Source organism: Gallinula chloropus, assembly GCF_964237585.1.
Source record: "Gallinula chloropus genome assembly, chromosome: 23".
In the NCBI taxonomy this organism is placed as follows: domain Eukaryota; kingdom Metazoa; phylum Chordata; class Aves; order Gruiformes; family Rallidae; genus Gallinula; species Gallinula chloropus.
In genome coordinates, this window is record NC_140108.1 from 3,292,427 (window position 1) to 3,302,134 (window position 9,708).

The 9,708-nt window shown below is 68.7% G+C and overlaps 2 protein-coding genes across 3 annotated transcripts; one reads left to right on the plus strand and one right to left on the minus strand.

The window, feature by feature from the left end:
- Positions 1–332: 332 nt before the first annotated feature.
- Positions 333–5,295, minus strand: RNF207 (ring finger protein 207). The gene is made up of 18 exons (XM_084274490.1): positions 5,259–5,295; positions 4,641–4,831; positions 4,330–4,462; positions 4,103–4,247; positions 3,948–4,029; positions 3,807–3,882; positions 3,591–3,716; positions 3,416–3,462; positions 3,240–3,312; positions 3,104–3,172; positions 2,884–2,952; positions 2,667–2,788; positions 1,535–1,724; positions 1,226–1,411; positions 1,099–1,150; positions 888–1,005; positions 749–820; positions 333–673 (listed from the first exon to the last, which is right to left on the minus strand). The coding sequence occupies exons 2-18, from the start codon at positions 4,829–4,831 to the stop codon at positions 526–528; spliced, it is 1,899 nt and encodes a 632-aa protein (XP_084130616.1). The 5' UTR covers positions 5,259–5,295; the 3' UTR covers positions 333–525.
- A 583-nt stretch (positions 5,296–5,878) lies between these two features.
- On the plus strand, positions 5,879–9,180 carry RPL22 (ribosomal protein L22). 2 transcript variants are annotated; one of them, XM_084274628.1, is made up of 4 exons: positions 5,879–5,921; positions 6,281–6,388; positions 8,070–8,194; positions 8,968–9,180. In XM_084274628.1, exons 1-4 carry the CDS (start codon positions 5,910–5,912, stop codon positions 9,110–9,112), a joined length of 390 nt encoding a protein of 129 aa, XP_084130754.1. In that variant the 5' UTR covers positions 5,879–5,909; the 3' UTR covers positions 9,113–9,180. The 2 variants fall into 2 exon arrangements, with proteins under 2 accessions (XP_084130754.1, XP_084130755.1); XM_084274629.1 differs by having other exon boundaries at positions 5,885–5,921; positions 6,284–6,388.
- Positions 9,181–9,708: the final 528 nt, after the last annotated feature.

Genomic DNA, 9,708 nt, shown 5'->3' on the forward strand with positions numbered 1-9,708 from the left:
CTTTAGTGAAGAGGGACTAAGGTGCCAAACCCTGCCCTCCCGAGTGCAGCATCACCGGGTCCTGCTCAGATGCAGGAGGAGTGAAGTGCCCTTCCCAGGGCTCTTCCCAGTGCCCTGCCTGTGTGTCTGCTTCCACTGCCGGTCAGGCAGCGTGTCACAGGACGCTGAGACCCTGTGGTGAGCTCCTGGCTCTGCCCCACACCACAGTTTGTTGTTGTTTTCCCCAGGTTTGCAGATTTGAGGTTTTCAGGGCAGCTGGTTGCCCTGAGCTGGCAGCCCCGTTGTGTCCAGAGCTGCAGAACCAAGCGGACACGTACGCCTGCGCCCTTTTATTTCACTCCTGACATGTGACAGGGATGGCACAGAGACAATTCTTTTGTCAGGACAACGAAGTGGCCCTAAGGCAGGCTTTGGGTACCTGCAGACACTGTGCCCACGCTCTCTGCCTCTGGTTGACAGCCGGGGCACGGCAAAGGCTTTTCGTGGTGAGCGGCAGGCGGCTCGGCACTCACTCGGCGTCGGGCTCTACGGTGCGGTGCTCTCAGCCCCACTGCTCTGCTCCCCCCTGCTGCAGTCTTTGCTTTGTGGTGAGGGGTCTCTGGCAGCGCCGCCGGGCACGTGGCTCTCACCAGGGCTGGCTGGAGCCCCTTCCTTGCTGCTGAGTGAGGTGTCCCTGGGGAAGGGGAGGCACCTCGGCAGGGTCAGGAGCTGGGAAAGGGCACGGGGGAAGTTTTTGGCTGTCTCCTACCTTGGTGCCGCTTCGCTGTCATCACAGATCTTGAGCAGCATCTGTGCCTGTTCCTCCTTGGGCTCCTGCAGCCTGTGGCAGGATGGGTGTGAGGCACAGCCCGGTCCCCCCAACCCCCAAAGCCCCCCACGACCCTCACCTGGGCTCCAGCCGCTCCTTCACCTTGGCGATGGAGCGGACATAGGGCGCGATCTGCTTGGTGATGGTGGTCAGGCAGCTGTTCTCCTGCCGCAGCTGCAGCAGGTCGTGGAGCTGGGCTGAGGGGCGAGAGGAGCGAGCTGTGGCTGCAGCTGACCCCCCAGAGTGGCCACGGGGTGGTTTGGGCCCCGGGGGAGTGGTGCTGCCGGTACCTTCGTAGATCTCCTGCTCGTTTGCCACCCGCTGGTACGTCTCCTCCCAGACCTGGAGGGGTAGAGGGAGCCTGTGGTGCGCTGCTGTTTGGGGGGACCCTGCTCTGCAGGGATACACGGGCTGTACCTCCTCGAAGACGCTGCGCATCATCTCCACGGCGGAGTAGTGAGCGGCGATCTGCACGTCCATCTGCAGGGACTTCTGCAGGATCTCGCTCATGATCTCCGTCTTGATCAGCGAGTGGTGCTTGGTCAGGTCACGGTGCAGCTCCTGCACCTGGTCCTTCAGGCCCTGGATCTCTGTCTGCAGCATCTGCAGAAGGCCGGGGGGGGGGCACAACCACTGTGTGAGCAGCCCCCCTGCCCGTCCCATCCCATCCCATCCCATCCCATCCCATCCCATCCCATCCCATCCCGCCCACCCTGCGCTCCCTACCCGGTAGGTGTTCTCGTAGTTGCGGCAGTGCTCGGCGAAGGGGGTCTCGCGCCCCTCGGCCAGCAGGACCTTGGTGCTGATGTACCGGTGCATCGTCGGCTTCCGCACCATGGGGCCACTGGACATTTTATCGCTGTCGGGGGGGCAGCCGGGCACCATGAGGGTCTTGGAGCATTGGCCGACGGGGAGCCTGCACGGAGAGGGCGATGGAGGCACGAGTGGCAGCGGGGGTGAGATGCCAGGGGCCCTGCCAGTGGTTCAGCCCCGGTGCCCCTCGTCCCCGGAGTGTGTAGGGCTATGCCAGCCCCACGCATGCCCCCCCTTGCCCAAGCACGTGGAGTCGGTTGGAGGTGCCTTGTGCTGCCTGGAAAGCTGGCTTTCCATGGGCTGTTCTCCCAATGCCCACGGCATCAGGAGCACCTGCAGCAGTAACCGAGCCTGGCACACTCTGGTTTCTGAAGGGAAGGATGCAGCTCGCTCCCGCACTGCCGGCATCTCCCAGCCCCTGTGTCTCCCACAGGCTCCCCCCTCCCAGCTCCTTGCCCACCGCCATCGGTCCTACCGTGCAGCGCCGCTCTCCCTGTGCCCCCTCCAGGGCCGGCAGCCCCCAGGAGCTCAGCTGCCCCGCGGCGCTGAGCCCAGCCGGGGCCGAGAAGCGGTCCCCATGGGGCTGCAGCGCCCGTTTGTCCTCTCTGGCTGGGAGCGCCTGGCAGGGCCGCTGCCACCGTGACATCAATGGGCCTAAATATATCCCAGGCGAGGAACGGCCGGGAACTTCCCTGAAATTCTGATAAAAATAGTGGTGGGCAAAGAGGCTGCGGCGCCATGGGTGTGCGGGCGAGCAGGAGCTGGCCCTGGCACAGCACCCCTGGCAGCGGGGGCACAGCCCTCCGGGGACCAAGGTGGGGGCCAGGCCAGGGAATGGGGTGACCCAGACACCCGCTGCCTGTCCCACTTCCCAGAAGTGTCACTGGAAGCCTCCATGCCTGTCGTTTGTCAGCACAGCTGCTCCCCACTGCCCCTGCCCTGCCACCGAGGTGACAGGCTCAAGGGCAGCGCAGGGACCAAGCTTGGCGTGGTGGGGTGCAGGGCAGGATACGCCCCAGCTCTGGGTGCCATCCCAGCGCCTCACATGTTTGTGCCGGCGATGCCAGGGCCAATGCTGCCCGCGCTGCCCACCACGGAGCGGCGGGGGCTGAGCATCAGAAGGGGCTCCAGGCAGCGGGCAAACTCTGCCCGGTACTCGCTGTTGATCTGAGGGGGTGAGAGGTGGGGGGGAAGGTGGGGCTGGGGCTGCCAGCAGAGTGCAGAAGCTGGGGTTTGGCATGGGGTGGGAGGCCGGGTTCTACCTTGCTGGTCTGGGCTGGGCGCAGGCGGTGCGGCAGTTTGACGATCCTCTGCAGCCTCTCCATCAGTTGCTGCAAGGCAGTGGCAAGGCATGGTGAGGGGTGCCCGGCACATCGTGGGGTGTCCGGCACCCTGCCCAGTAGCCTGGCTCAGGGTGCACGGGATGTCCCACAGCACCGCCCTGCGATGCTCCAGGCACCCTGCGGCACCGGCACCACTCACGTAGCCCAAGTCCAGGAACTCGGCTTTGTTGGCGGAGCTCAGGAAGGCCGAGCAGGTCACCAGGTGGACCTGTGTGTGAGGGGGTGTCACTGCCCACACCCCTCAGGGCTGCAGCAGCCCCAGCCCAGGGCCCTACCTGCAGGGTGGGCAGCAGGGAGGCGAGGTGGGCAAGCTGCTCCTTGAATGCCTTCTCCTTCTCTTCATGCTGGCTGCAGCAGAGTGGGGCAAGGCACAGCCTTCATGGGGCACCCCAAACACCCTGGGAGAGGGGGGACACACGCCTGGGAGGGGGCTCAGCCCCCAGCCCCTCACCTCTGCACGGCTTTCAGGAGTGTCTTCTTCCTCTCAGAGAGCTGCTCCTGCAAATGGCACGGCAGCCTCATGTCCCATGGCTGCTGTGTGTCCCGCAGCCAGCACGGCCCCCTCCCACTGCCCCGGCTCTGCCGTGCCCGTGCCCCAGCAGCACAGGGCCCGACGTGCTCCCCACCTGCATGCGGCCGAAGAGGGAGTTGATGGCTGCCTCCTCCTCGCTGGCACTGTTGCGCACCTCCTCGATCATGGCCTTGAGGAGCACGATGGCCTCGCGCGTGGAGGTCTGCAGCTCCTTCACGGCCTGCCCGGGGGCAGCGGGGCAGCTGCAGCGCTGTGGGCAGCGCCGGACCCCCACTTCCCCACCTCCCAGTACCCCTTGGCCCCTGCCCACCATCACCGCCTGGTCCAGCCGCTGGCAGCCCTGCATGTACGCCGTCTCGATGTCGATGCAGTGCGCCCGGCTCTCCCTGCAAGCATGGGCATCAGGGTGCGGAACGGGGCGCGGGGCGGGCACGGGGCTGGCGCTGCTCACCCCTGCATGTCCCTGAAGCAGTTGATGCAGAGCATGGACTTCTTCTCGGTGGAGAACATGATGTAGGGCTCCTCGTGCAGGGCTGCGAGGGATGGGGGTGTCAGGCAGCCTGGCTTGGCGTGGAACAGCCTGGCACGGTGTGGCACGGCACTCACCACACTTCTTGTGGATGTCCTTGGTGCGCTTGGAGAGGGAGACGATCTCGTGGCGGGCGAACATCTTGGCGCGGTGGGTCTCCTCGCGGCACGGGGCGCAGAGGGGCTGCCCGCAGGTGTTGCAGAAGTACATGGTGTCCAGCTCCTGTGTGGGTGGAAGCTAGTGGCCGACACAGTCCTGGTGGGGGTCCCCTGCCCACCCTGCCTGCCCACCCCCCTGCCCTCACCGCCTTGGTGCAGCGCCGGTCACAGTTGGCGCACTGAACATCCTCCTCGCCATCAGCTGAGCTGTCCACCAGGAACTGCAGGAGCCGGTCCACGGGGGGCAGCCCCGTGCCCCCCCTCACCACCGAGGGGTGCCTGCAGGGACGGGACGGGGACAGGGATGGGATGGGGACAGGGGAAGGAGATGGGATGGGGACAGGGGAAGGAGATGGGATGGGGGCACCCAGGTTTGGGGACACTGGGAGGCTGCCGGCTGCATGCTGCTCATGCCGCCCTGGTCCCCGCGTCCCCCCGCGCAGGGCCGGTCCCTCACCCGCAGAGCGGGCAGCGCAGGCGGCCGTCGCTGGCGCGGCCCCGCAGGCAGCTGGCGCAGAAGTTGTGGTAGCAGTCGAGCAGGCAGGGGTGCTGGTAGGGCTCGTGACAGAGCAGGCAGACCAGCGGGTGGCAGTTGGCCTTCTCCAGCTCCGAGCAGCTCCCCAGCGGGGAGAAGATGCCGCCGGCCATCTGCGGGGCAGAGAGCGGTCCCCCCACGGTGCCCCGCTGCACCCCCCCGTGCCCGGGGCGCCCTGCGAGGCACCGCTTCGGGCGATCCCCGCTGCTGCCGCGGGAAGGACGAGCCCCGTCCCCGGGGCTGGGAGCCGATGCCTATTTTTAGGCTGTGAGCAGCGCGGCACGAGGCGGCCCCAAAGGCACCCGATCCCCTCGGCACCGGGGGCTGGGGGCAGCGGGGCGTCCCCCGGGCCGTGTGTCCCCAGAGCAGCAGCATCCCCTGGGTCGGGGCAGCCCCGGAGAGGAGGAGCATCCCCCGCTGCGGAGCGTCCCCCGAGACCGGGAATCCCCCGGCCCGGGCCGCCCGCGATGGGGACAACCAGCGGCCCCACGCGTGGGACCCCATCCCGCGGGGCAGCCCGGCTGGGCGAAGGCTTTTTACCTCTGCCCGTCCGTGCCGGGGACCGGCCGAGCCTCCCCCCCGCCGCTCCCGTGCGCCGGCTGGAATGAGCGCGATGCCGAAGCGCCGGGCGCAGCCGCCCCGTGACGCGGGGCCCCTGGCACGGCCGGGCGGCCCAAAAATAGCCCCGCGCTCCCGCCGCGGGACCGGCCCTGGGGCGTGCGGACACGGCGGGGGGAGGCGTGAGCCCGCGGGGAGAGGGACCAGGGCGAGCCCTGTGCCCTGGATGCCCCAACACCCCGGCCCGGTACCCGGTTCCCCGTGGCCGGTACCCGCCAACACCGCCCGCGGCCCCGCCCCTCCTATGGCCACGCCCACCGACACGCCCCAACCAATGAACACGCCCACCACAGGCCACGCCCACCACAGGCCACTCCCCCTCATCCCTCGCCCCAGCCACCGCCCGGCCAGGCAGCACTAAGAGCTCGCCGGGGCGATCGGACACGTGCGTAGGAGGGGGACCGGAAGCGATCGACTGTCTCGGCGGTCGCTTAGGGCGGCCCGCGCGCGACCCGCGGCGGCGCGAGCGCCGGCAGCGCGGTGGCCCGGCGCATGCGCAGCGGCCGCCGAGGGGGTGTTTCCGCGCACGCGCGGGGGGCGGCCCTCCCTTTCCGCCCCTTCGCTGCAGCCGCCATGGCGCCCGCGGTGAGTCTCCGCCGGCCGCGCCGAGCCTGGCCTGGCCGCTCCATGCTGCCGGGGTGCTTTCCGCCGCCGCCGCTTCCTCGCCCGGCTCTGGCGGCGGCCCCGTCCTCCGGCGTTCTCTGCCCCGGCGGGTTCCCCTCCGGCCCCTCGCGTGGGCCGGGGCCGCCTCCCGCCTCGCGCCGCCGCGCGTGCGGCCGCGCGGGGCCCCTCCCAGCCCCTCCCCGCGGCCCCCGGCCCGGCCGCTCTCCGCTCCCCCCCCGGGCCCCTTTCCCTCCCCGTGGCCGCTGCCCCAGGGCTCTTTGCCGGGGGCCGGCCCCTCACGCTTCTCTCTCTCCCCCCCCTTTCCCTCCTCCCCCCCCCAGCAGAAGAAGCCGGCAGCGAAAGGTGGCAAAAAAAAGAAGCAGGTGCTGAAGTTCACGCTGGACTGCACGCACCCGGTGGAGGATGGCATCATGGACGCCGCCAACTTCGTGAGTGCGGCGCCTCCCGAGCTGCTGCCCTGCCAGCCCCTCCCGGGGGTGCTGCCGGCTCCGCTCCCAATGGGCATGGCAGTGCCCGCTCGCCCTGTCTGCCCCTCGCCTTGTCGCGGAGTAAAAGCTCTCAGCGCAGGGCAGCACCCCCACAGTGCCGGGCAGCACCCCCACAGTGCCGGGCAGCACCCCGCAGCACCCCCACAGTGCCGGGCAGCACCCCGCAGCACCCCCACAGTGCCGGGCAGCACCCCACAAGGCAGCCGGGCAGCTCCCCCACAGTGCTGGGCAGCACCCCACAAGGCAGCCGGGCAGCCCTCCCACAGTGCCAGGCAGCACCCCACAAGGCAGCCAGGCAGCCCCCCCCACAGTGCCAGGCAGCACCCCACAGTGCCGGGCAGCCCCCCCACAGTGCCGGGCAGCACCCCACAAGGCAGTCAGGCAGCCCCCCCCACAGTGCCAGGCAGCACCCCACAAGGCAGCCAGGCAGCCCCCCCACAGCACCGGGCAGCACCCCTCAAGGCAGCCGGGTAGCCCCCCCGCAGTGCCGGGCAGCACCCCACAAGGCAGCCGGGCAGCCCCCCCACAGCACCGGGCAGCACCCCTCAAGGCAGCCAGGCAGCCCCCCCGCAGTGCTGGGCAGCACCCCACAAGGCAGTCAGGCAGCCCCCCCCACAGTGCGAGGCAGCACCCCACAAGACAGCCAGGCAGCCCCCCACAGCGCCGGGCAGCACCCCACAAGGCAGCCAGGCAGCCCCCCCACAGCACCGGGCAGCACCCCTCAAGGCAGCCGGGTAGCCCCCCCGCAGTGCCGGGCAGCACCCCACAAGGCAGCCGGGCAGCCCCCCCACAGCACCGGGCAGCACCCCTCAAGGCAGCCAGGCAGCCCCCCCGCAGTGCTGGGCAGCACCCCACAAGGCAGCCAGGCAGCCCCCCCCACAGCACCGGGCAGCACCCCTTAAGGCAGCCAGGCAGCCCCCCCGCAGTGCTGGGCAGCACCCCACAAGGCAGCCAGGCAGCCCCCCCCACAGCACCGGGCAGCACCCCTTAAGGCAGCCAGGCAGCCCCCCCGCAGTGCCGGGCAGCACCCCACAAGGCAGTTGGGCAGGACCCCCGCAGCGCTGGGCAGCACCCCGCAAGGTGGCCGGGCAGTGCCGGCTCTGGGAGGCGTGTGCTGGTTTCACCCGCCCCTGGGCAGAGCTCCCGCACTTTCCCTCCCCCTGCCCTCGCCCTGCGTGGCTCTGCTGCTCACCCTCCACCCCGTGCCGACACTCCTGTGGGGCTGTGAGGGGCAGCACGGGCTGAGCTTCCACGCTGAGGAGGAAGCCGTTTTCTTTCGGCTGTGGCTTGAACGTGGGTTTGGCACACAGGGCTGTGGCTGAGGTGTCCTCTGAGGGTCCCAACCCAGCCGTTGCTTCGCTGGCTGCCCCTCAGAAGGCACAAAGCGAGTCTCTCCCTCACTGTGTGGGCTGAGAGCCTTGCTCAGGCGCAGGGCCGGGTGGGATCAGCGGTGGAAGGTGCTGGCAGGCTCAGACCTGCAGGAAAGCGATTTCTATCCGCTTCCCCTGGATGGAGTGGCACTTCCCTCTCATCCCCAGCTCTGACAAAGCCGAGGTGCAGGGGAGGCCTGGCTGGGTGGGAGCTGGGGAGCTCTGGCTGAGCAGCAGCCTTCCTCTTGCAGGAGCAGTTCCTGCAGGAAAGGATCAAGGTGAACGGCAAAGCGGGAAACCTGGGCGGGGGCGTAGTGACCATCGAGAGGAGCAAGAGCAAGATCACCGTCACGTCGGAGGTCCCCTTCTCAAAGAGGTGAGGGGTTGTGGCAGCCCTGTGTCCTGGTGATGCTGGTCACACTGATAAGGCGGGACGTGGTCGGTCGCTGCCAGCAGCAGTTGGCCTTTGGCAGGGGATGGCTGGTGGAGGGCTGGGTAGTGAACAGATGTCTCGGTGCAGGAGTTGTGCCAAGGCTCTGAGGTAGTTGTTGTGTGACGTGGTGGCTGCCGGTGCCCAGGTGTTTTTGGTGGGGATATGTGGTCGGTATCCCTGCTGGGGAGGCTGGTGGGGCAGGTGGCTGGGAGGATGTACAGCCGAAAAGATGCCAAGCGCCGAGTTTAGGGGTCGATTTGCAGCTTCTGCTCCTTGTCCCACGGGGCTTTTCCCACTGCCTGTCCTGTGGCTCCCATAGAAGCGGGTTTGTGGCAGCAGCAATGGCATGGTGAAGCAGCTGGAGGTCTGAGGTGGCAGGGGGAGGAACGCTGCGTGCTGTTGGGAGCTGCCCTGCTCTGTGAGCACCCGCATCTCGGCTGGTGCTGCTTCTCCATGGTGATGCCACACCTGGCATGTCCCTGGTGTTGCTGTGGCAGCTGGTGGTGGTTACCCACTATCTGGGCAGAGATGAGGGGGGTCCGAGGCTCTGTGTCATGGGGGTGCCACATCCTTCTGCTGCCACAAGCTCCTCCAGGACGTGCTGGGTGGCACACGAGGTGGAAGCTTTGGGAAGGGGCTGCACCATGGGGGGCACGGGCAGGTCTGGGGGATGCGAAGCTGCTTTCCACCTCCCCCCACCCCCTATTCCCCTGCAGGTACCTGAAGTACCTGACCAAGAAGTACCTGAAGAAGAACAACCTGCGCGACTGGCTGCGCGTGGTGGCCAACAGCAAGGAGAGCTACGAGCTGCGCTACTTCCAGATCAACCAGGACGAGGAGGAGGAGGAGGAGGAAGATTGAGCCGGCTCCCGCTCCCCTTTTGTACAGTTTTGCGTTCCTGGAATAAACGTCGGGGAGAGTTGTTGATACCCCATGATGTGCTGGTGGCCGGGGGCACCGGGGAGGGACCGGAGGGGCTGGGAGCACTGGGGGGAGGGGGGGACGACCAGGGGCACCGGGGAGGGACCGGGGAGGGACCGGAGGGGCCAGGGGCACCAGGGGAGGATGGGGGGTACTGGGGAGGGCCCGGGGGAAGTGGGGGTGACCCAGTGGGAATGGGGAGAGTTGTTGATACCCCGTGCTGTGGAGACTGGGAGCACCGGGGAGGGACCGGGTGCACCGGGAGGGGCTGGGGGCACCAGGGAGGGTTGGGGGGCACTGGGGAGGGACCGGGGGGGACCCGTGGGAGTAGGGAGACTTGTTGATACCCTGCACTGTGATGGAGACCGGGGGTACCGGGGAGGGGCCGGGGGCACCGGGGGGGACACCAGGGGCACTGGGGAGGGCCCAGGGAGAGCGTGGGGGACCCGTAGGGAGCGGGGAGACTTGTTGATACCCCGCGCTGTGATGGAGACCGGGGGTACCGGGGAGGGGCCGGGGGTCGCGGGGCGGGGCCG

Coding starts and splice junctions, on each gene's coding strand:
- RNF207 (XM_084274490.1), bottom strand. CDS start 4,831: ATGGCCGGCGGCATCTTCTCCCCGCTGGGGAGCTGCTCGGAGCTGGAG. Junction 2,789..2,883: donor GCCCAGCCCAGACCAGCAAG/GTAGAACCCGGC, acceptor TCACCCCCTCAG/ATCAACAGCGAGTACCGGGC. Junction 674..748: donor GACAGCGAAGCGGCACCAAG/GTAGGAGACAGC, acceptor CCCCTTCCCCAG/GGACACCTCACTCAGCAGCA.
- RPL22 (XM_084274628.1), top strand. Junction 6,389..8,069: donor TCATGGACGCCGCCAACTTC/GTGAGTGCGGCG, acceptor TTCCTCTTGCAG/GAGCAGTTCCTGCAGGAAAG. Junction 8,195..8,967: donor GAGGTCCCCTTCTCAAAGAG/GTGAGGGGTTGT, acceptor ATTCCCCTGCAG/GTACCTGAAGTACCTGACCA.